This window comes from Abrus precatorius, unplaced genomic scaffold (genome assembly GCF_003935025.1).
Source record: "Abrus precatorius isolate BTA unplaced genomic scaffold, Abrus_2018 Scaffold3, whole genome shotgun sequence".
Lineage (NCBI taxonomy): Eukaryota > Viridiplantae > Streptophyta > Magnoliopsida > Fabales > Fabaceae > Abrus > Abrus precatorius.
In genome coordinates, this window is record NW_020874373.1 from 6,170,527 (window position 1) to 6,196,893 (window position 26,367).

Genomic DNA, 26,367 nt, shown 5'->3' on the forward strand with positions numbered 1-26,367 from the left:
TATTTAATTAATATTTTTGATATATAATACATTTATAATAAGATAAATTTTCTTGTACATAACGAAAGACACAATTTTATATTACATAATCATATATTAATAGTTAACAAATTATATTATTATTTAAAAATATCACATAACTTTTACATAAAATTATTTAACTTATATATTTTAATTTTTATTATTAAATTTTATTATGATAGTTAAGATTATAATATATAAGTCATGTAAATTTTTAAAATTTAAAATTACTTTTTAAAATAACTACATGACTTCTCAAGCTTTTTAACTTTAATTATTTATAAATAGTTATATAGTTTAATTTCATTAAGCCTATCATAAATTATTAAAATTAAAACATATAAATTATGTCAATTTTTTTTAATAATAATATGACTTGAAAAATTTTATAATTATAAATATTTATGTGTGATTATATAATTCAGATTTATTATTTTATTTTTATATAAATTTTTTTTATCTCACTAAATACATTAAATATAAATATATATATAATAAATAAAGAGAGATAGAAAATTCTGTCAAATAAATGATAATATTAATGAGATGTAATATATCATAATTAAAGTTTTTTATTTAAAAAAACTTTTTAAAAATAAAACAAACATATTCTAAATCATTCTTTCATGTTCAATTTAAAAAGTAGTCAAAAGTAAATTTACACAGGATAAAAAATAAAGTGTTTCGTGCTCTTGAAATTGAGAGCATTGTATACTTTTTTTAGATAAAAGGTAAAAAGGGTGTGATTTATTTAATATCTTTAAAATTAAAAATTATTTATATATTTTAAATAAATTAATAATCTTATTTAAGAGAGTATAAAATATATTTTTATTTTAGAGAATACAGTAGAATTTACTAAAATAAATCACTGTACTTGAAAGTATTTCCAGAATGCATATGAAATATTGTTACTGTTAATTTTGATTTAAAAATTGATTTTTCAGTTTTTGCATCGCATTGTAAGGCTTTAGTGTTAAAAAAATTTAAAATGACATTTTGAATACTTTTTTATTTGTTTCGGTATTTTTGGATATATATATATATATATATATATTTATATTATATTTTATTAATTTGTAGTTGTTAAATAATAAAAACGCTTAACAATTTTGTTATAGTTGACCGATGAAATGTATAGAAAGAGTAAAACAATTAAAAAAATACAAATGTAACAAATACTATGCATGATAAATTATGTAAAGTTATAAGAAAAAATAAATAAATAAAATATCATACAAATATATAAAACTCGAAAGTCACTAAAGCTAAAGAAAAAACTAATTATCACTCATGTAAAAGGGTGTGAGAGATAAAGAGAAAAGAGGATTATATGTAAAATGTGAAAGAGAACTCAGTTCTTCAATAAATTTATGGATTTTTAACACTTTAAAGTTTGTAACTTATAGGAGAGTGTATTTATTATTACTCTTTAATTAAACATTTATTGCTATTCTTAAATGTTTATTGTCATTTTATTTAAAATATTTATTTATAATAATATTATTATTTTAAATTAAAATTAATTAAATAAAAGTGATAATAATCACATAAAATGATAATAAATATTTTTTATAGAACACTTACTAAAAAGCAGGTGAGAAAAATATTTATTACAAGTTTACGACAATAATTTATAATTTATTAATTTATTTTAATAAAAAATTTAGTATAATTTATTAAAATAAAAATTATAAAAAAAATTATTATTAAAATTATAATACAAATTAGTATATAAAATTTAATAAATAAATATTTAATTAACTTTTCTATTTAAGATAAGACTCACAATTTAATTAAATTTTTATTTATTAAAAATAAGCAAACAACTCTTGAAAAATGAAAAATATATTTTTTAAAAATATTATTATAACTCTCAATATAATCTCATTAATTTTTAATGGTGTTAGCCAATATTTTGAAGACCCATGTTTGGAGACTTTGACAAATAAAAAGAGAAGAAACAGTTCATTTTGAAGGCATTAACTATCATAGCGTAGCATGGTTGGGTTCTTCTATCACCACTGCACCTTTAACGCGCGGTGACCAGAGACACTGTTCATTATTGTTCATCGTTCAAACTCCAGGTAAGTCCTTTCTTCTCTCTACTTTCCCAAATTTACCTTCATATGTGTCTGCGAATCTCTCTATACTTTTACCCCTTATAATTTTTAGAGCATGTTGTTGAGGGTGCCATATATATGATATCTGCAATGGTTTCTCAAGTTTTTGAGTGCAACATTGATGGGTTCTAGGTTGTTCTTTTCCGGTGATGTTCCTTCTGAGGAGTTCACTTTCATGCTTTCCCAACATGTCTGGTTTCAGTTTATGTTCAACCATGTTTTCCAATTACAACACTGAGCTTCAGCTTCTATTGTTTTCTGATTGTATTTTATTTTTTAGTTTGTATCGCCAGTGATCACTAACACAGCAGATGTGAGAATCTTCTTCTCTTTTTCTGTCTACCAAAGAAAATATGTTATATTATTAATTATCAAAACAGGTGGCAGTTTTTTATTCATTTATTTTTAATGAGTTCATCGCAAATGAGAACAAATTTGCTAATGTAACACTGCCTCATTTACTGTGTCTCTCTCTCCATGCCGAAATTCAGTATCAAAAGTTATTGTTATTATTATTACTCTTCTGCTTCTCGATGCTATTCATTGTTCTTCTACCTTTCAAGTGCACTATGCTAATCCTTGTTCAGTTACTCACTTTGTTTGTTTGTGTCTCTTCTTTCTTTCAGTCTTCTTCTCATTCAAAGGGAAAATGAAAAGAACGGGCATTTTGTTTTTAAATTTAAATTAAAGATGAAAAAAAGAATGGAAAAAAATAAATTTTTATTTTTAAAAATTAATTTTTTTCCTTTTATATTTTTAGTAAAAAAATTATAATTTTTTCAATCCATAAAAGTTTGGCGTTGCTGATGTTTGAGATGACTCGTGTCATGCAGGACAGTGAAGAAAAAAGTCCTGCAAACGGATCAAGGATGGTCCCAGTGGACAAAGCTTTTAATGACAAACGCAAAAAGCGAGGCATTAATGCATTTTCTTGCCCTTCTTCTACACAAGGTTAATTTCTTTTATTGCTACACCCCTCTTTCTAATTCAATAAACGTTGTCTTGTACCATAATTATGTGCCTGTGATCATAACTCCACCATTTTTATTGTGTTCTTAAAGACTCGAGACAATTTGATATGGGGGAAAAGGAAGAAGTTGTCTCAACTCTAAGAGAAGTCTTACGCATTACAGGCATTGACTCTCATCAACCACCTGAACTGGCTCCTACTTGTCCAAGCTTCGGGACACGATTTCAATGGAGCAAGTCTTTTAAACTATTGAAAAAAATATCATTTAAGCACCTACCCTCTTCTTCTTGCTTCCCAAACGCAATGAAATCTAAAAGCAAAAGCACTGGAGAATATCCTGTTCTATGTAATTCAGACAAAACCGGATCTTTCGTGAATTTCAGCCTCTCTGACCTGAAAAATGCAACCAACAATTTCAGCAATGGTCTGTACCAATGGTTTATCCAGTATTTTATTCAATAATAGTATAGTTGATTGTGAATTCATTTGAAAATATTTGCTATCTACGTAATAGTGGGTAGAAAATTTATGCATTACTTTCACAGACACGCTTATTTTAACACTTTCTTTATCATTCATTGAAATTTAATGAAACTAGCTAAATCATATGAATGTCACTTTTTTATTTAATAAGTCTTACGGTAAATTTATAAATTTCAATAAATTTTGGCTGCTATTAGTGGCATTTCTCTTGAGTATATAATTTTGTTTTCTCAAAAATGTCATCAATGTGACTTTAATTACTTGTAGAAAACTTAATTGGAAGAGGTGGTCAAGCTGTGGTTTACAAGGGTCGCCTCCAAGATGGGCAACTAATAGCGGTTAAGCGACTGGTTAAAGGGAGTGAAGATGAGAGGACATCAAGCTTTCTATCTGAGGTAGGGATTATGGCTCATGTTGACCATCCTAATACTGCCAAGCTCATTGGATGTGGAATTGAGGAAGAAATGCACCTTGTCTTCCAATTATCTCCACTCGGAAATTTAGGATCTCTTCTTCATGGTGTGTGCTTTGTTTTAAGTATTCTCCTATGTGAAAATCTAACTTTATCTTTAAATATATGGTTTAATTAAGTGTTTAATCAATATAAAAGTTGTATTATTTGAATTTATTTTTATAAAATACTTTGTTAGTATATAATTTATATTTTTTATAAATTATTATTTTTAGTCTCTTTAATTGATGCAATCTAATTAAAGTTAGTATTTGACAATATTTCAGTAAATTGCATCAATTAAAAGGATTAAAAATAATAGTTTCTAAAAAGGTAAGACTATATCCTAATAAAAATATTTACAATATTAAATTTGAATTGAGATTAAACATTTAATTAAGTGTTAAATATATTTACTAGAAATACTTAACTCTTTCAGGTTCAAATAAAATTAAATTAGATTGGAGTATAAGGCATAAAATTATCATGGGAATAGCTAATGGCCTCCTCTATCTTCATGAGAATTGTCAAAGGCGAATCATTCACAGAGACATTAAACCAGATAATATTTTGCTTGCCGAGAATTTTGAACCACAGGTATATATTTATCATTTTTCTTTGGAGATTGCTATTATATACACACACATATATATAAAGTGCATTGTTACCTTAGACATATGAAGTTTAGAGTATGTTCGATCAGTTTGGAAAAAAAATTGCTCTTTAAAAAGAAAATGTTTATATTATAAAATATTATTAATATACCTTTTTTTCATAATTTTTAATACATTTTAACAAAATAAAATTATTTTGATTTTTTAACATATCCTGGAAAAAAATGCTTTGCATTTCTTCTCATTTTCTGATATACGTGCATGGCTATCCCTAGGACCATCCATGCCTATCCTACGATAATATTTCCTGTGCTTATCTTAAAATAGTGACGATATGTGGAACTAGTAACTCTAGCTGTGGATGGCTATGCTTCATCTGTTGAGTTCTACAGACGATTCTTCTCTCACATAGTAACACCATCAAACTTGTATTTTTATGAGATATATCATCCACCTTCAATTTAGCATTTTGAAATACATCATATTTCCTAAAAATCTGCCACCATTTATCTCTAGAGAGGATTACATTAACTGAGCTACATGGTGTTTGCTAAATATAATGTTCTCTTTCATGCATTATTATTGCATATTCTGCTGGGAGAAATTAGTTGCAAACAATCTAAGGCCTATATGCATCTAATTTATCACTCTCTGATTAATTGAAAACTTCTCCAGATTTGTGATTTTGGACTTGCGAAGTGGTTACCAGAACAATGTAGTAGTCACTATGTATCCAAATTTGAAGGCACATTCGGGTATGCAAATATATTATATTATAAACTTCAAAAACAATGTAGTTTGTGAGTTGTGACATTCTCATGATTCATTTAGCCCTCATTATTTTATTCACAGGTATTTTGCTCCTGAATATTTGATGCATGGCATAGTAAACGAGAAAACTGATGTTTACTCCTTTGGGATTCTACTTTTGGAGATCATAACTGGGCACCAAGCTTTGGATCATATGCAACAAAGTATTGTGTTATGGGTAATTAATCACTTCACTGAACGTTGATACGTTGTTTCATCTATATATGTACAATTACATGAAAGGCCTCGTCATATTTTAATTTCTTATGTGTTGTAGGCAAAACCTTTGTTTGATGCTAACCAGATTAAGGACCTTATTGATCCTTCTCTTGGTGATGAATATGACCGAGAACAAGTGCATCGTGCTGTTTTGACTGCATCTTTATGTGTTGAGCAATCTCCTATCTTACGCCCCAGCATGAGTCAGGCAAGTGTGCAACCTAAATGACACAATTGCATTACCATAATCTTAATGAAAATAAACTAAGATGGCTTTTACAATTTATGTTGGTTTCAGGTTGCAATATTGCTAAGAGGCGATGACGCTGCGCATGAAATTGTTGAAGAATGTCCAAGTCCCTCTCTCCAAAGAACATGCTCGGAGGAGTTACAGGATATAGTACGATAATACAGCTCAAGAAACTATATATGTAAGTGATCTTAGTCAACATAATCAAGTTCCCTTGGATTGTTGAGAGCTAATTAAGAGCTTCATATTCAAAACCTAAGGTTATGTTTTTGGTTGTATGCACCAAAATATATACAAAACTCTACATATTATTCGGTTGGAGGGGAGGGAATGTGGAGGAACCCGATTAGACTTTAGAGTCCCTTCCCTCCAATTTTGTCTTGATTCTAGTATTAGGGATTCTATTTTCTCTCCTATCTTTCTTTGAATTAAATAGTTTAATCAAAATTATAAAACAGACATATTATAGACTTGTTTGTTTATGCTTTGATAACCTTGGTTGAGATAAAGTAGATATTGTTTTCATTAATAAGACTTGATTTTGGTATCCTAAAAATCCCGCAAATACCTTTATAGCGTATATATAAACATTTGTTATATCATTTAAAAGTTAATAAAAATGTTTTTATGGGCTTTTTTATTTAAAGGGGGAAGGCGAACGAAGTAAAAGAAAATATATATTACGTTAAGTTTCTTGTCATCAAAATTTTAAGTTTAATATATAACATGTTCTTAATGATGGTTATTTAATGATAAAAAAAATATATGTACATATTATCATTAGATTTGAGAAGCTAAATCTAAATTTTGTCAAAAAAAAGAAAAATCTCTACTAATTCAGGAGAGATTTTATTCCTTTTTACTTATTATTTATTTATTTAATTCCCTGCACACATTTTAACCGAACAAGTAGTTTTGATCAAAATCTTTTTAGTTCTATTTTCTTCTACCAAAATTGTAAGTTAAAACATACTTTCAAAAGCGTTTGGACTTGGAGAATGGTGAATTTCTCTGGCACCTTATACCATGAACAAGACATCTTTCATTTTTGTAAATGCTATATAGTGCATAGTTTTATATGGTAGAAGAAGAAAGTAGACCAATATCTCACAACAAATAATATTTCTACACTTATCAATACAATTCTTAGCATAATTTTCTGGAATGCAGTGATTTTGATAGCTTTTCGTGAAAAAATGCCCAAAATGAAGTAATGAGGAAATGAATGCTAAATGTATTTTCGAGGTTTACTTCTAAGGTATCAGAAGTATATATTAGAGAGTAACTAGCCCCCCAAAATACTATATTTACTGAATCTAGCTCAACAGCCCTTATGATTGTTTGGTAAGGTTAAAAAATTAACCCACGAAATTAGTTTAAGGAAAATTTTCACGTATAATGAGTTATCAAATTATCATCTATTTATTCAAATCTAATGAAAATTATTTACTTTTTCCCAAATGCACTTTAAAAAATAGTGCTTTTTCATGTACATAGCACGGCTGCTATTAAATTGAAAATTAATTAATTAAAAATATATTATATAACTATTTTAAGATTTAATAAAAATTTTAAAAATATACTTTAATTATTAACGATGAATATTTTTATATTAAATAAAAATTTTAAAATAATTTAAAAGATTAAAAATTGACATAATTTATAAATAAGAACATATTTAACCAAAATTAAAATATAAAAATTTTAAAAAATAATTAATATGAAATTTAAAAATATATTTAATGTAAACAAACATTTAAAAATGTTTTAAAAAATGCTTAAAATCTTGTATTAACATATTATGGGTAAAATTTATTCAAATTTCATAAAATTCAAACAACTTGAAATTTATGGGGTTGCCATTGAGTGATGGAAATTAACGCTGTAACAACACATGGCACAATTTTATTTTAATTTAAAGAAAAGAGCAAGAAATAAGCAACACTCTTATTAAATTTCCAATAAACATTAATTAATTTAACGTTAGTTCAACTTTTTGAAAGTTTTCAACTACATTTGACACAAAATTTATGTATATATTAAGTGTACTTGATATAGAAACATTTATTTAATATTTTTATATGATAATTTATGTAAAATTATTAAATTTATTGAAATAAATTAAAAAAAATTTATTTTAATAAATTTTACAAAGAGTGAGTTTGAAAACAGTACTTGTTTAAGATTTTATTTGATAATTTTTTATATGATAGTTTAATAATAAATCTATTTAAAATAAAATAAAATAAATTATTTTAATAAATTATATTAAATTTGTACATAAATTTTTCTAAATTTATTAAAAAATTTACTAAATATAAATTAAAAAATTATAAGTTATTTTCTTAAGCTAACTATAAGCTCGTTCAAACATGCCTATTAATATTATAATTACAGATTACCTTTTTTAAAAGAATAGTCGCAAAATATTGTATTTTTTTAAGATCTTAAAAAAATTTGAAATAAATTATTATCAGCCTGTGAAAATTACAATTATAGTTACTTTTTAAAATAAAAAAATGGAATCAAACAACAATAAATTTAATAAAATGACATATTAAATATTTTTATTATAATTGAATTTTATTCATCCAGTTTTTGAATTATATAATATTGTTATAATGAAAAAGATATGTAAAATTATACTTGAATTAAACATTTATAGAAAAGTAACTGAATAATAATTATTTACTTTATATTTGAAATAATATATTATATTTAAAATAAACTAAAATACAAAATATTATTTAATATTTTTATATTTAATAATTAAATTGAAAAATTATTAAAAAATAAAAAACTATTTTAATAAATTTAATATCTCCAAATAATATTTCTTATAATAAAAAAGTATTTATATTTTTTATATAGTCTATAAACAAATGGGCCCTAATCTGGTAAGATGGAAAAGGTTCGGCATCTAATTATAAGATATTCGGAGGGCATGTGGTGTCGTAATCAAGCTTAGAACCGTACCTAAGTTATCCAAAATGGCACACGAGATCCACGTGCCTATCGGAGCATTCCACGCCGTCCAGGTGTAAGGTCGAAATTACCCCCCATTTCAAAAATATTTGGAGGGGACGTGCCCGACATTACCCAAAATGTGATGGGATGTTAGTGGCATTTCGAGCAAACTTGCTTTGCAATCTAACACTCCAAGGAGAGAAAATCAAAATCAACGCCCAAACATGGTTTACTTTCATCGGCGGTGACTCCCCGGAACAGAATCGCTTCGTTCACTTAGGATTATGAAGAAGGAGAGTCTTAAGAACACTCGATTTATCCCTTCGTCTTTCAACTTCATATCTACTTGCATTAAGACTGCTTCTTCTGGTGTTCGTTCCCGCAGCAAGGACCAGGTTCTTTTACTCTTCCTCAACTCTTTAGCATGTTATACAAAGGTACTGTGTTGTTGAGCCGATGGTGTTGCTTTTTTTTTTTTTGTGTAATGGTTATCGTTTTGGTTATTTATTTATTGAATTTGAATTTGGATGGGAGAATGCGGTTCAGAATGGAGCGAGAGGTTGAATATGTGTGCGTTTTGAATTTGATCTTCATTCTCTGGCGGCAAAATTTTATTCCATGAAATTCTTCTTAATGTTTATTTGCCACTCGAGAGCCGAATGGCGATGTGCGTGCGTGTGTATAGAAAAATCGTTAGTGTACTATACCGTGCATTGACTGCAGCATTCTACGGGATTTTGTAAAAGCAGGTAAAGTATAAAATCATCATTACTGATGATAAAAATATAATGATGCAAAGTGTTTGAAACTTTCTAAAAAAATTATTAAAAATTGGTTTAATTGATAAAAAAAAAATTTGTTTGTAGTGATTTGCTTTAATAAGTTTGCGTGCTGATTAATGAAACGAAAAAAGAAAATATCTTCTTTGATTGAATGAATGATTTATTAAGAGGATAAAAATTGATTTGATTTGATATGGAAGCTCTGAATACGTGTGAAAAAAATGAGAAAAACAAGAATGAGGATTTTATTTTGTTTTGTACCGGGGGGGGGGGGGGGGGAGATATGTGTAGGAGGATTGTATCAGTTGAAAATGGAAGGATCCAATTGTGACCATTCAATAGTACATACACGGAGATGGGGGGTGGAGGGAGTAAATGAGTGCGTTCTGGGAATGACTGTTTCCAAAACTAGAATTGGTGTATGCTAAGGATTCACTCACAGTAAGGTTGAATCTAACCTAACTGTAAAAGTTGTGACAAAAAATGGTGGGGATTAATAATGGGATAAAGAAGTTAGTGTCTTATTGACCACTAGTGAATAACTTTTCAGAAATTAGAATGTCAAAGTACTAAGTTAGTTTGTGGTTTCTTGAAAATTTTCTCTGAAAATGTGTCATTTTGCCATATGATGCTTTTTGGTACACCGTTTACCTAACCATTGCACTATTTCATGTCAAATTTCATAATTGCTTTACAGCTATACATGGTGGACTTGTTATCTATGGACGAAAGATGCAGAATTGTTTACTTATGCTTTGTTTTGCTATGCAGGTGCTTTGGGCTTGCTTTGACAGGCTAGAGTTTGGTCCATCTTCTTTCAAACATGTTCTGTTACTTGGTTATTCCAATGGCTTTCAAGTTCTAGATGTGGATGATGCCTCCAATATCAGGGAACTTGCCTCAAAGCATGATGATCCAGTTTCATTTTTACAGATACAACCCATCCCTGAAAGATCTGAGGGTCATGAAGGATTTAGAGCATCACACCCTTTACTCTTAGTTGTTGCATGTGATAAATCAAAGATTCCAGGTACAATGCAAAATGGAAAAGATGGACTTCTCAGAGATCACACTGAAGCTCAAGCTGAAAATATAGCCTGCTCAGCTACAGCAGTTCGATTTTACTCACTAAGGTCCCATACCTATGTCCATGCACTGAGATTCCGTTCAACTGTCTACATGGTTAGATGCAGTTCTAGAATTGTGGCCATAGGTCTTGTTACGCAAGTAAGGTTTTGATACAAGTACTTATTCAATTTATTTTTTACCACTAAAGTTTGGAAATAAACATGTTAAATTAAACTTATTGGGGAAAATTGAATAGATTCTGGATAGATTTTAGCAATTTCCTTTGCCATGTTTGAAAATTGCAAGGGTGCAGGATAATGACAGTTATGTCACATAATAATTATTTTTGTGTCTAGATATGAATTTAATGTTATCTATTGTTAATGATTTTGCTACTGCATAGCACTAACCTGATTTCCCCCTTCCCCTTTTATTATGATGGCAGATATATTGTTTTGATGCTCTTACTCTTGAGAATAAATTCAGTGTTCTCACTCACCCTGTACCTCAGTTGGGAGGTCAGGGAATTGTTGGTATTAATATTGGGTATGGTCCCATGGCTGTAGGACCACGATGGTTAGCTTATGCTTCCAACAACTCATTGCTGTCAAATGCAGGCCGTCTCTGTCCACAGAGTCTGACACCTCCCACTGTTAGCCCATCAACATCACCCAGCAATGGAAACCTTGTTGCCCGATATGCCATGGAATCAGGCAAGCACTTTGCTGCTGGACTGATCAACCTCAGTGACCTGGGATATAAAACATTGTCTAAATATTATCAGGATCTTTTACCTGATGGATCCAATTCTCCTGTATCATCAAATTCAAGCTGGCAAGTTAGTCGGTATACATCACGTTCTGCTGAAACAGATACAGCTGGTGTGGTGAGTCTTCTATTGTTGGCAACAACTTAAGAAGTTTCAATCTGATTTTCTTTGTGCAGCGTGCTGACTAGATATTTTCTGTTTTAAGTATATTGGCGTCTGTATTAGAATTTGCTTGAGATCCTCTATTGGTTCAGCTTAGCCATAGAAGAAGGATTTATTAAGGTAGTTAATAGCACTGAGTATTTTACTGAAGTCTCATCCCTTAACTCCCTCTTTTTTTAATGGTATGTTATTTGAAAGAAATAATTCTTCTGTTTGTTGAATCTATATCTGATTTATTGCAGGTTGTTGTCAAAGATTTTCTTTCAGGTGCTGTTGTGGCACAATTTAGAGCTCATAACAGTCCAATATCTGCTTTGTGTTTTGACCGAAGTGGGACACTTCTGGTTACTGCATCCATTCATGGAACCAACATTAATATATTTCAGATTACACCATCCTCTTCAAGGAATGGATCGGGTTGTCAAAGCAGTAATTGGAGCTATTCTCATGTACACCTGTACAAGCTCCACCGTGGCATGACATCAGCTGTATGCTCTTATTCTCAGCATTTGTTTAAGGTGTCTTTGTTTATACACTCATAGATTTGACATTATTTTGTACATTATACAGGTTATAGAAGATATTTGTTTTAGCCGTTGCAGTAAGTGGATTGCCATCATTTCGTCCAAGGGCACTTGTCATATTTTTGTTCTTGCTGCTTTTGGTGGTGAAACAGTTCTTCAGATACAGAACCATGGCCCCGAGGGGCCTGTTCTTTTTCCAACTTTACCTCTACCATGGTGGTCCACTCCGTGTTTCTCAGCAAAACAGCAAGAGTGTCACCCAGCACCCCTACCTCCTGTTGTCCTATCTGTGGTTAGCAGAATAAAATATAACAATACTGGATGGCTCAATACAGTTTGTAATGCTGCATCTTCTGCTGCAGGAAAAGTTTCCATTCCATCTGGTGCTGTTTCTGCTGTATTTCACAATTCAATACCTTATGATGCACCCAGTGCATTATCTAAAATTCGTGCCTTGGAGCATTTATTGGTTTATACCCCTTCTGGTCATTTAATTCAATATAGACTGCTACCATCGTTGGGGGCAGTTCCTAGTGGAACTATTCCAAGAATAGATCCAGTTCCTTCAGCACAGATACAAGAAGAGGATATGCGACTGAAAGTTGAACCTGTTCAATGGTGGGATGTCTGTAGGAGACATGATTGTCCGGAAAGAGAGGTGCATATATTGGGGAATACATTGGAAGCTCCAGAAATGATCTTGGAAACTTTAGATGGTCAAGAAAATAGTGCTGTGAACAACAGTTCTGTTAATCTTCAAGAGCAATGCCACTTTTCAAATGCAGAGGTACAAATAAGCTCTGGGAGAATTTCAATTTGGCTGAAGTCTGAGGTATATATTGGTGTTTCCATTCTGGATAATCTGCTTGTTACCTCTCCCAACATTCTAGTTTTGTTTCAGCTAAACTTTTACCCCCTCAATGTTTAGGTGTCTTTCTTTGTGATGAATCCTTTGGAGACCAAGGAGATGAAGTTATGTGAATTTAGTACCAGTGGAGAGATGGAAATCGAGAATATTCCTGTTAGTGAGGTTGAAATAAGACAGAAGGATTTGTTGCCAATCTTTAACCATTTCAATGGTGTTCGGTCTACTTGGGTTGACAGGTAATTACCCTTTATCTGCCTCTTCCTTGGTCAATTAGAGACGTCTTTGTTATAATTGTCCACCAACATCATTTCTATTCTAAATATGAGGTATGCCTTCAATTCATTGCATTGCCATCTAGCACTTAGTACCAGTGTGGAGTCTAGTATAGAGGGTTTTGTAGTGAGGGCTTAAATTTTTACTTGCCCTAATTTACTTTAATGACTACTTTGACATCATGTTTATCTATTTATTGTGTAAATGATATGGGGTGTGATCTTTAGGGTTACATTTTTTACTTCTTGTGTTTGAGAGGTTCAATTTGTGAGTTGCTTGAATGTCTTTATCCTGCTGAGAAAAGTTTAAATATAGCAATAACCCGACCAATGCTCCCTGTGATCTTTTTTTATAAGGCATATTTAACTACATTATTAACTTGCCAATTTTACTGTGATTAAATATCATTGAACTTAATTACATTATCTACATTTTAATTTGAAAATTTCCTCCTTCTGTTGATGAATTTAATATATGATTTCTATCAATTCCATTTATAAAGGGTAAATAGGAAGAAAAAACAAATTAAATGCTTCATAAGAATTGTAAAATGATTTATAAAAAGGAGTTTAAGGACCACTAAAAGTCTAAAAACCTGATAGACAGTGCTTCATTATAACGATCAGAGGGAGTATTTGGTTTTTGTTAGTCTAATATTCTCAAACTTTGGCAGAGGTATTGTCATGGGACGATGCTCTAGCTCTTCATATGACTCTAATGTAACTGAAGAGTTGACTGAAGATGCCGTTATTTCCCATTCAAAGTTGATGATGCCTGGTTCTGCTTTGAAGGCAGATGTTGGTAAGATTATTCAGTCTGACATATTTTATTATATATTTTTATTCTTTTAAATGACTTATGTAACTCTTTGTTCTTGACTTTTTTTCATGCATTCAGCATATTTTTCTTCATCAATCGACTCATCTGGATCAGAGATTTGTGGCAAGAACAGAGAGGAAGTTGTGTTGGAATCATCTCATTCAAACCTGGAAACTGTTGACATCGATGACTTATCAGAAGGTGGCTCTCATTTTGCTAATAATGTATTTAATCAAGTTAAATCATCAATCGGTGGTGAAACCAGTTACCATTTGAATTCAAATTGTAGTGATTATACTTTGAGTATGAACACTACTCATCAGGAGCCAATAAATAACTTGCCCAATTTTGAGCAATTTTTTCAAGGTTACTGTAAAGCATCAGTTGACTGTCATGAATCAGCAGAAATTGTTACTGGTATGGGTTGCAGCAGACAGTGTGACAAGGAGAAATCTGAGGAAGATGGTAACAGTGATGACATTGTTGGTGGTGTATTTGACTTCTCTGAGGAAGGTATGAATTCTGAAGCAGTTTACATTTTGATTTAATGGAATTTAATTTTAGTAATTTTTGCCTTTTGATCGTGCATCTATGTGGTGTGTGTACGCACTTGAAAATGTGTATTACTAAAAACAGGAGCTATTGAAAATAGTTTTCCTTTTCTTAATCATCACGTAACCTGTTTCCAAAATGTTTTACTTAGAATTAGAAAAAATGTTTTTGTTTTGCAGGTTGATGAATGCTTCTTTCATGCTTGGCCTCTCTCTTCAAGTTGTTTTAAATTGGTGCAGTAAAGGATTTATTAAATGACAAATGCTGGTGATTTCCTTGCAACAACCTAAATGCCGCTGACCATTGATTCAAGGAATTTTTATATGATCGACAATATTCCTTCCCAGCCCAAATATTATTCTTAACTTCTAATTCCCAGGCGAATGATGCTTCTTACCTTCTAATTTGAATGTAAATGCTGTATATTGAAATTCATAATTACAAATTATTTGTGTGGGCACTGGGAAGATTCTGTGTGTTTTTAAAATGTAATTTCTTCATACAGTGATGGAAAAAGAAAAAATAAACAGAATAAGAGAGGGAGGCAGGGAGTAGAGAGAAAACGTAAATAGAAAGAAAGAAACCAAAAATATGAAATAGTTTATTACCTGTTACTCTGCTTTACTCTACTCAAATCATGCAGGATTATATATTTCTCATAAAAGCTTTGGTCCTCTGGAAAATAAAATGATGCTGAAAAGATATTTTTTTAAATGACGTTCTTTTGCTAACGATTTTGTAGGTCAATTAGTTTCTGCTCAAGTCTTTTAAAGATCTTGGTGATACGTTGATGGCCGGGTTCTCCGCCAAGCCACTTTCCCCCTTTTCATGCTACCAAAGTAATGTTTCTTAGCTTTACTAATTTTCATTGCCTTATTTATTGCTTGAGTAGAATATGAAATATAACTAAAATATTGAGGTTGAAGAGTTGCAATTGACTTGTCTGCAGACACTAAATGGCTTAATATGTTAGTCATATTTCATATTCTACTCGCCAAGAGTCGGGCTCTTCACCGAATGCTTGTTGTTTGATGTAAATGCTGGGGACATCACCACTGCCTATCTAAATGTTTGATTTATTGTCTCTTGTGGATGGTTTGGACAACAAAGTACAATTGATTATCCATCAAAAGAAAAGTAGAAACTATAAAATTATTTACAAATCATAGATTTTGTTATTTTATAAGCGAAGGAAAATTTTCCGAGGAAGATAATGTGGTGGGGCCAAAGAAAATTTGATTTCATTTTTATCTAACAAGTTCAAAGATTTTCCATTATTAATAAATCATGGAATGATGCTTATTACAAGAAAAAAAAAATTGTGAAACTATGAAGGAATGTGAATAGGTAAAATTTTTGGGGTTAAGTGAGAGGGTTTGGTACCTGTTTTAAATGTGGAACAATTTTGACCGTAAATTTGATATGGATAGATAATGGAGTTAGTGATTTAGTTAAAAAATATGTTAATACTTTTTTTATTTTTAAGATATTAAAAGAATCACAACTTTTAATTTAAAGAGGTATAAAATATCCTCTCAAGTTTATGGATGCCCCATCAAACACCATGGGAATAAAAGGCCATGAAAGAAATAAGGAACCGACATGAATGGTCTATACTGAAACTGAAGGGGGACTGAAATGCCTCCCTAATCATTTGTTCGAACAGAAAAAGGAAATTGGAATGGTGAAGAGTATGTTCCCGCCGACTCATCAATACACCAGAAAAAAAAAAAAAAAAAAAAAAAAAAGCTTTGTGGGAGGGGATCGGTGTCTCTAAATCTGAACTTAATGTTTTTTATTTCGTTCAACAAAATTAGTATGTTCTTTTCTTGAGAATCGATGATGTCTGAGAACATTTTTATTTTTCAAAGCTTATATCGAGAATGAGAATGTCATGTTTCCAAGTTCACTCTCACTGGTAATTCTATAAACCTTATAAGTTAAAATGTAAAACACAACTGTTTGTGCATAGATTGCTCTACATTTGTGTTTTCTCTATAGCGTCGTGAAAACTAAAATCAATTTTTGCCTTCTCAGATTTATTTGAATTCGTTATCAAGATTAAGATCTCAGTCGAATTCCTTCTGTGCGAAATATTGTTTTACCAACTTTACAAGATATCGAAATGTTCCATTTCCAGAAAGAAGTCAGTGGCAAATTGACATTCATCCTTGGCCCATGTTTGAAAATTTAAACTTTAAGCAAAAACATGTAATCGAGTTGATGTATGAAGTTGGAATTTGTAGCCAACTATTGTTTGGTTTGCACTTTGCAGTTCTCGTCAATTTCAATGATCAAGAACCGTAGTTTTAAAGAAAGGGATTGCCAAGCCATAATTTTCTTATCAATGGCAATAGGATCTTTTCTTTCTTGGTTTACTTTTTTGGGCATCTAAAGGGACTTGTGGAGGCAAGGACACGTGAATACAAAATTGTGATTGTGATCAACAATTTTTTTGTTAATGCCTTATATTAATATAATAGGTACGGAAAAAATACTACTTAGTAATGTCATAATATCCTGTTAATAAGATTTTACAATTTCTTAATTTTAAAAATATATATTAAACTATCGAAAAATTTTAAATATTTCTTTTTAAATTATCAACAAGATTATTGAAAATATATAAAATTAAGCTTTATTTAAGGATTCCTGGCTTTGGATACTGATTGAGTGACGTATCTTTGTTGTTTTCTTCGGGTCTTGCCGTCGCAAGCTGCAGCAATAGCACCAAATCTATCAAATAATGGTTCCACAGTGGTTGTCCCCACTATCATGGATTGGCATCAAGAACAAGAGGTTGATTTCAAGTCCAAGACAAAGAGTGGTCCCTTTGGAAGTGTTAAAAATCTCCAATTATTGACTAACCTCTTGTACAGCTTTTATTCCACTTCTGCTACTTCAAATTGAAAATCCAATTTGAAGTAGTAGTTGATTGTTTAACAAGGGGCAGCTTTGTACCGTCGCATGAATACCTCGGCTCAACTTGGGAGTTGGGACCCAACGGCCAACTCCAAGGAACCATGCTCTACTGCTTCAGTGCTTCTGTTCACTAGTCAGCGCGGAGATTTTTTTTGTTGTCTTGTAATTACTTAGAATAAATTTAATTTTGTTTATCTTTCATGCAAATAAATTAAAATTTACATAACATTTTATACTTTTAAGATAATTATATGTACTGTTTTATTTAATAATTTATTTTTAAAATTAAAAAATATATATACAGAAAGATAAACTCAATTACTTGTTATTGGTATCCTGATATGTGATGGTGCTCAAAAAGACAGCTCGTGCTTGCTCACGCACGCGGCAACATGGCACCATTACTTACTGTTCGAATATGCCCTACTCAATCTCATGAATGCTAATGACGTGTTCTTTAACACACACATATATATATATATAATTATTTTTTTATTAGTTTTGATAAATTAGTTATTTATTTCTGATAAAAAAGACTATAAGAGTACTCTTTAACACACTTTTTATTAATAAAAAATTAAAAAACCAATAAATAATTTTATTAAAAAATTATTAAAATTTACGGTGAGAATATATCAATAATGTTTTTTTTTAAACTTTTTGATTAGTGTTGAACGAGACTAATTAACATTTGTATAAACTATATGTTAGGAAGAGTATATTATACACACCTTGCTGCATATTTCTCTGCCAGCTTAGCTTTTGACACGTATGCAAATGCAACTCAGTTTGCAGTAGAATATAATGCAGTCACAAAAAAAATGTGAAGAAACAGAATGGTGTAGGCCCTGTACCTCCATGCTCAGTGGTACCAAGTCTGTCAAGCAATTCATTCAATGATTTTATGCATTACTATATCATGAAAAGAAAGAAAGCAAGATTGTTACATAAAAGAGGAAAGGACATTAGATATGATCAAATTAGACATGCTTTGCAATAACTGCACGTCTATTTATATCATACCATGTTAGCGTTTTTAGACATTTAAGTTAAATTTTATCCATTTACTATACAAAGCATTTCATGTGTCATTTGGAAAAAAACAAAACCAAAAATATCTAAAGAATCCCGTTGTGACAGCAGTTCATGTTGTCATCCGTCTTTTTAGTCTAAATTTTCTTTGCAACTTTTCGTATGGCCAGAAAAATGAATGCTGCCCCCATAGTTGATGTCTCTACTTTGTGAGCTAAGCTAAGAGTGGAATCTTCAAAAGTTTATCTTATTGAAAGTCTAAGATAGACACTACTAACCCTATTACTTCTTAGGTATTTCATTTAACAATTGACTTGTTATAATTTTTTTTGGTGATAAGTTATACACCATTTCTCTGTGCTGTAATCAATTTTCATTTGTGTATGTAACTTATTTTTTTAAAAATTACTTTTAAATTTTAAAAATTAATAATAATTAACCGTTTCTAAACTTAAATTTATTCTGTAATTAAAAATACGAAGATATGTTTATTTTTAGCAAGAATTTACAGGGTGGTAGGAAGTGAGAGGTCCAGAGTTTGAAAATGCCACTACCACAACAGACAAGTCAGGTCCTTGGATTGAAGTTTGGAATTAAAAAATAAAGCATTTTAAAACAGAATAATAGAGGGAGGCAATATCAAATTAAAAAGGGGAGGGTGGGGGAGGCAATAATTCCTGGCTGAAAAAGATTGAAAGATGAAAAGGATCGTGAAAGAGTTTTGATATCGTCATCGTGTTAAACTAAACGAGTGAAATGATGTTTTATTAATTTTGGTAAATTGTATTTTTGGTGTTTTATTTTCAAAAAGTTGTGATTTAATTAATGTAATTTTTCACTTTTTATATAACTTCTCTGTTGGTCTTCTTTTAACTTTATCCAAAACTGTTTTTTTTTAATTGCTATTATTTCCTTGAATATTTTGACTTTTTATTAAATTTTTTAATATCATAAGTTTTTTATTTGATTCCTTACTTTTTAAGAATCATGTACGCACTTGACAGACAAAATAAATGAAAGTTTAAAAGAAAAATTATATGAGAATAATTGTTTAAAAGAGGCTCTTTTACTTGTTATATTTTGAATAACCAAAAATATTATTTAACTTTAGTCTTTTATTTGATTGTATGTGCTTTCAATCATTGACATTTTTAAACCCGTTTATGTTAGTAATATCTATCTTACTAAAGTAAAGGCCAACTTGAATCGAGTTTGGATTTAAAGAAAGAAGCATAATATGATTTATTGTTTTGTCAATATCAGTTTATAAAAGAACTAAAGTAAAAAATAAAAAGAAAACAAATGACTTTTTATTTTCATATAATAAACATCTTCATTCAAAAATCATATATTTTTTTTAACATTATTCCTACAAATGATTTTAATAAAATCATATAACTTGAATCAGGGTCTAAATTAATGTCAAATATAATTTGAGGAAATCTTATTTTCAAGACTAAAGTGTTAGTTTATTCTAAGTTAATCATAAATGATTGGTTCATGCGGAAGCTGAGAACAGAACAGAGGAAGTGAGTGACATTAAATACAAACAAACGGGTTCTATGTTTAAAATACCACCACACCAAGTCCCAGGAGCAGGGATTCGAGAGTTCTCCACATATTTCAACGTTACCAAACCTCTAACCAAGCATTAGTAATTGCCACTTGAGAACAAATATTACATTATATAAACTTGGTAGCAGAAGATGAAATAAACACCTAAGATCTCGTGTGGTTGGTTAAAAGTTGAGAGAACAACAATGTATGGTGTGTCTCAGTTGAAGAAGGAGTTGGTTGAATACACTTCCTCCCTGTTTGAAGAGGTAAGCATCGCATAAAATTATCAATACACATTAAAAGAAAGCCTCATACATAATAAGCTATTTATCTTGTATTACTTACTTCATCCATTTTGTGCTTTGTCTTTCTTTCTTCTTCTTTTTTTTTCACTATGTGTTCTGCTCTCGGTGATATCTGTGTTCTATTTGAAAAGGGATTCCTAGATGATCAATTTATCCAGCTTCAGCAACTTCAAGATGAAAGCAACCCTGAGTTTGTGGTTGAAGTGGTGACTCTCTTCTTTGAGGATGCACAGAGGCTTCTTAATGAGCTAGCAAAAGCACTGTAAGGACACAACAATTAATTCCTTGTTTATTTTATGTATTAGGACCAAAAGAACTTATCTTTGGGAATCTCTTTCTAAATCTAACTCTTGTTATGAATGCTGATTCAACCCAAAGAGGCCAAGAAAACATTGATTTTAAAAGGGTGGATGCTCATGTTCACCAGTTGAAGGGTAGCAGCTCCAGGTAACATTATTTTCCACTAGTTTCTCCATACATAAAATGCTTAAGAAATTTGTTACTCCATATAGGATGCTCCTAAGAACATTATAGGTGAAAAGTGTTCACTAGGAACCTGTTAGCATAGCATAGCATATGGCACCTTTTTAGCAAGAGTTGTCTATGCTCCATGGCACTAGCACTCTAGTAGTATATTACTGTTGCAAAGATTACTACTGTGAGAAGCACATGTTAGCATAGCACTAACACTGGCCCCCACATACTAACTATGGAATGATATTATTATTCACCTCATTGAGAAGGAAGCACATGAATCAAGGACTGAATCACCTTCTCCTTCTACTAAAGGACACATTTTACTCCTACTATATGTTGTTGCTACAAGTAGTACTATAATTTTGACAAGGTTGTTGGATTATTGGGAATTACAGCATTGGTGCACAGAGAGTTCAGAAAGTCTGCATTGCCCTCCGAAACTATTGTGAGGAGAAAAATGTTGAAGGGTAAGGTTCAAAATAATTGAACATGAAAATTTTTACATACTATGGATATGAATCTTTTCATATGCTGATGAGAAAAAAGAAGGGTTGGTATTCAGGTGCCTTAAAAGCTTACAAGAAATAAGACAGGAGTATTCCTTGGTGAAAAGCAAGTTTGAGACTCTCTTCAAGGTAAAGGGGCTAAGGGTCTTGTCTTGATCTTCGTTTTAAATAATAAGAAACTGTATGTGATTATGTCTCCTTTAAATTAAGTTCTTATGTTTATCCTTATCTCATTGCAGATGGAAAAGCAGCTTTTTGCCGCAGGGGATTCAGTTTCTAGGTAGTGAGTGATATGGGTCAGGGATGTCCACTACAACTTGCATTAACAGTTAATGCATAACCATAAGAAAGCATTCATCACCTCCAATCTGCATATAAAGCAGCCATTCCTCTGTTGTAATTTACTCTTTGTTTATGATTTTGTCCACAGTACTTGTGCAATATAAAACTGTCTTCTATCTTTCTGAACAACACTAACCTTAACAATATGTTTTTTTAACGTATATATTATTGTTAAAAATTACAAGATATCACGAGATCTAATATGTTAATAACACTAAATGTTATAATTTTGAATTAAAAATTTATAATTTATTAATTTTTTATTATGTGATACACCTTAAAAAAATAATGTTTTTATTTTCACCAAAATTGATGCTAAATTTGCGAGGATACCTTGATTAGATTTTCACATAAGGCGCAAAACTTGCAGCTACAGTGCTATAAGTTTCCTTCAGTATTGGGGTGTGAGGTTTTAAATTTATATCATATGCTAAACGCGAGCTTATCCCTCGAATTCAAATTTCAAACTCCTAATATCAATTATATAATTTTACGCTAGCAATGATTTTACCAGTTGATGGTGTTTAAAATTTTTCGTGTGGTGTGGCAATTAACATTTCTAGCCACTCGCAAATGTTCTGTTAGTCTGAGAAATATAATGAATTCAATTCAATTGATGAGTGGATTTCAATGTCAACTTCTTCGAGAGAGGTAAGATGTTTTCCGCTTAGCTATTAAATTTTAAATTATATTGTAATTATTATAAATTTTTATTGTGTATCATTAGATAAACAATAAAAAATATATATTGTATTTTCTAAAAACTAGTGTTGTAAGAATAAGATATGTTTTAAGGTACGAAATTTTATGTTTCTCGGAGAGTGGAGTGAGACAGTTTTAAGATTTCATCTGCTTTGACGTTCATTATGGTTGATTAATAATGTCTGGCAAATTAATGTCTTTTAAGACTTTAGCAAAGATGTTACAGCTGCAAAGATTCCATTTTCAAGTTGTTTCAAATATTTTATTTCTTGCAGATCACCCCAATAAGCGAGTTTGTCCTCTGTCATCGATTCTTCATATATGATCATGATGTCCTAAACTTAAAAGATCAATATTATTTGGTGCATGCATGAAGAAGTTAAGAATGTGGCGCACAGTATTCTTTTTTATGGTCAATGTACAGCTTCAGATAAATAATTGCATAAAGTTGGCGTTCATAAATTAGATAAATTTAACCAATTATATCATTTGTTAATAAAGAATCATTAAAATTAGTCAACAATTAACTATCAAAATCAATAACGCAGTTGACCTAGTATAACTAACCTAGGTACATTTGAGGTTCTTGTTAGTATTATATATATATATATACACACATCAAGACTCGAATGAAATCAAATACTTCTGAAGTTTAAGGTAAAGAATAGCTACGAAGTCATAAACCACAAGGATCAGTTAAGCTTTTATCTTGAGTTAGAGTCAGCTCAATTTTTATAAACGATTAAATAATTATAGAACACAATTACCTCTCATTTGTTTATGATTAAAAAAAATAACTGTGATGAAGTTGTGATGTGGATGAGGTTTATAGGTGCTTTCACTGATGGAGATTTAATTAATTTATTTATTTTGCATTTAACATGGAAATGCTTCACATGCAAATTGCTCACAACATCTTATTCATTTACAGATCAAAAGCTTCCTACTATTCTTGCTAAGATTGTCCAATGCCACTGCATCTAAAACTTCTACCAACTCTCTCTAAACACTGTCAATGAGCATCTGATTATGTGTGTAATCATCTATGAGAAGACCTTTAGAACCTTAGCCTCCAATCATTGGATCAAATAAAGGTCGCTGGCTGCCAAAATCATTGCACCAAGGAAATAGACAAATTATACCCAGATTTCAAATAAGTAACATGTAAACCTTTATTATAAAATTTCACAGCATGTGTTAATGTGGAGTGTTTAATATTAAAGAGATTATGCATCGCTAATTGATTTAAAATTTTGATAATGAACGTGTATAAAAATACATATTTCAGTTTTGTTCAAGAGAAAGTTGCAAAAGACTCCAGTTTAGAGATGATATTATTATTATAACAAAAATATATGATATTATTATTTTATTTTTTTTACATATTTAGACTTTCATTGATTGATTCTTTTAATTACAAAAACCTGGTTAAATATCAATGAGATACATCCTGAAATTAAAAAAATAAGAATAAATCGACTCGACCCTGAAAGTTTTTTGTTTTTTTAAATTGTTGTTTTGTCTACTAAGACTTGGGCCTGGACCCAAAATTAACGTAGTTTGGGGCCTATGTGACGACTATATTCATTGTCCTGGATCCGTTATGGATAAAAGTTGACTCTTGATTATAGCTTGACAAAAAATATTTAACATCCTTCGTTAAAGAGGTCAATTCTACATACATAAAATATGTCGATAAAATAAATAAATAAATAAAATATATTTAAATCTTTATAAATATAAATAAATTTATTTTAGTATTTATAGTTTTTTCATAAAAATAGTATAGGTTGTCACTTACTGATAATGTGAGAATATTTTATATCATTTAACACCTCAACTAGTATATATATAATTATTTATAAAAATAGAACTTATAATTAAACTATTTTAAACACATTTGTGTTGCTTAGTATTTTTTTCATGCACTAACTTGTACATTTTTTCATTATACTATTTTATTTGTTTTTGTGGATGGGAAACAAAAGAAGGTGTTTTTTGTATTTTTCCTTTCTATAATATTCTAACATGCATAAACTTGTGAAGTATGCTTCTATGAGTCTTTATTTGCATATCTAATAAACAATAGTTTTAACCGTGGTCGAGTACATGACTTATGTAAATATTTATTTAATAAGTGTTTTTAATTGATCACACATTATAAATTTAACAATAAAAAATATTAAAATTTAAAAAAGCTTATTTTCATAAAAAAGAAACTGACTAAGGTAGATCGAAGCAATTTCACAATAATTATAAATTATTATTGATATTTATATGTAAATTATTTTAAACCTTTCATCACTGTTATTTTATTAAATAATTGAACATTTGATTAAAATTTTAATTATTTTTAATTAGTTTTTATAAATTGTCATTTTTTATAAAATATGTGACAAAAAATTGCAGTTAAAGTGTAATGTGTCGTTGGTTTAAATAGATTAGTGAACAAATATATAATATTTTTAAATAATCAAATAAAAATAAAAATAAACTTAAAATGGTTAATATTTGACACTTGAAAAAAAAATATATTTATTTATTAATTTATATAAGATCAATAATATTCTACATTTTTATTATATTCTCATTGGCTGTTAGAAATAATTTAGGATGAAAAGGTTAATTTTTAAAATTAAATATAATAAAAAATAAATGAATAAATAAAATAAAGAGAGTTTAGATTGCACGTACAAATTTTTGGGGTAAAATTTGTACTTAAAAGAACAAATAATGTAATTAATTAATCGTATAAAATACTATGTACTTATTATTAATTATTCGTGTTAAAAGCAATAAAATACTCAGATTTAAAAATGCAACATTGCAGATTTTGTGGCGCGCTTTGTTCGAAAATGGTCGAAAACGAAAAAACATTTTCCCGCGAATCTTAGTAGAGATGCCACGTTGGCAATCCGTGGTCTCACCGTAATAGCCAATCAGCGCCATGCTCAGACATTATATAAATCCAATCCACTCTTAATTTCATATGTGTGCTTGCCTTCTCACTTCTCATATACACACTGCGCTCCAGATTTTGAATAGCAAATTCTAGGGTTAAGGTTCCCAATTTCTACGCCGATCAGAGAATGAGTTCCACCGGTGGTTCGACCAAGGGCGGAAGAGGCAAGCCCAAGGCCTCCAAATCCGTTTCAAGGTCGCAGAAGGCTGGCCTTCAATTCCCCGTTGGAAGAATCGCTAGATTCCTCAAGGCCGGAAAATATGCCGAACGTGTTGGTGCCGGTGCTCCTGTTTACCTCTCTGCGGTGCTCGAGTATCTCGCTGCTGAGGTTCGTTTCTATTATCGAGTTTTTTCCTCTTTATGTCTCGCCGATTAGGGTTAATTTTGTTTGGTTCTCGTGTTTTCAATCAATCTATTTGTTAACTTTTTAATGAGATTATTTTTTTTTTTATTTTGGTTTTGGACGTTTGGTTCCTTGTGATTTTTTTTTTTTTTGGCGGCTTTGTTGGATTGAGATTTTGGAGTGAGTGAGATTCATTTTATTGATGTTGTGTTTGTTTAGGTGTTGGAACTGGCTGGCAACGCTGCTAGGGATAACAAGAAGAATCGTATTGTTCCTAGGCACATTCAGCTTGCCGTGAGGAATGATGAAGAGCTTAGCAAGCTTTTGGGATCTGTTACCATTGCTAATGGTGGTGTCTTGCCGAATATTCATCAGACTTTGCTTCCGAAGAAGGTTGGCAAGGGGAAGGGTGAAATCGGATCTGCTTCTCAAGAGTTTTAGGATTTTTGATGCCTTGTTTAGACCATAGTTTTCTTTTGGTTTCGTTTGTAATA

At 30.3% G+C, this 26,367-nt stretch overlaps 4 protein-coding genes across 8 annotated transcripts; all 4 read left to right on the forward strand.

Moving 5' to 3' along the window:
- Positions 1–2,959: 2,959 nt before the first annotated feature.
- On the forward strand, positions 2,960–6,100 carry LOC113862045 (receptor-like cytosolic serine/threonine-protein kinase RBK2). The gene is made up of 8 exons (XM_027495204.1): positions 2,960–3,095; positions 3,206–3,538; positions 3,865–4,116; positions 4,488–4,645; positions 5,338–5,417; positions 5,515–5,650; positions 5,750–5,899; positions 5,990–6,100. Exons 1-8 carry the CDS (start codon positions 2,960–2,962, stop codon positions 6,098–6,100), a joined length of 1,356 nt encoding a protein of 451 aa, XP_027351005.1.
- A 2,966-nt stretch (positions 6,101–9,066) lies between these two features.
- On the forward strand, positions 9,067–16,444 carry LOC113863796 (autophagy-related protein 18h-like). Of its 5 annotated transcripts, XR_003504561.1 has the most exons (11): positions 9,137–9,303; positions 10,462–10,917; positions 11,204–11,644; positions 11,932–12,177; positions 12,260–13,045; positions 13,142–13,317; positions 14,028–14,155; positions 14,252–14,686; positions 14,905–15,136; positions 15,468–15,564; positions 15,675–15,881. XR_003504561.1 is itself a non-coding variant. In XM_027497512.1 (10 exons), exons 1-10 carry the CDS (start codon positions 9,193–9,195, stop codon positions 14,965–14,967), a joined length of 2,700 nt encoding a protein of 899 aa, XP_027353313.1. In that variant the 5' UTR covers positions 9,129–9,192; the 3' UTR covers positions 14,968–15,436. The 5 variants fall into 5 exon arrangements, 2 of the variants coding, with proteins under 2 accessions (XP_027353313.1, XP_027353314.1); XR_003504560.1 differs by having other exon boundaries at positions 9,067–9,303; positions 14,905–15,564; positions 15,675–15,883; XM_027497512.1 differs by lacking the exons at positions 15,468–15,564; positions 15,675–15,881 and having other exon boundaries at positions 9,129–9,303; positions 14,252–14,397; positions 14,540–14,686; positions 14,905–15,436.
- A 3,995-nt stretch (positions 16,445–20,439) lies between these two features.
- On the forward strand, positions 20,440–21,828 carry LOC113863798 (histidine-containing phosphotransfer protein 1-like). Its single transcript, XM_027497516.1, has 6 exons — positions 20,440–20,502; positions 20,673–20,803; positions 20,920–20,988; positions 21,414–21,485; positions 21,581–21,653; positions 21,764–21,828. Exons 1-6 carry the CDS (start codon positions 20,440–20,442, stop codon positions 21,806–21,808), a joined length of 453 nt encoding a protein of 150 aa, XP_027353317.1. The 3' UTR covers positions 21,809–21,828.
- A 3,742-nt stretch (positions 21,829–25,570) lies between these two features.
- LOC113863799 (histone H2AX) lies at positions 25,571–26,345 on the forward strand. Its single transcript, XM_027497517.1, has 2 exons — positions 25,571–25,858; positions 26,093–26,345. The coding sequence occupies exons 1-2, from the start codon at positions 25,658–25,660 to the stop codon at positions 26,312–26,314; spliced, it is 423 nt and encodes a 140-aa protein (XP_027353318.1). The 5' UTR covers positions 25,571–25,657; the 3' UTR covers positions 26,315–26,345.
- Positions 26,346–26,367: the final 22 nt, after the last annotated feature.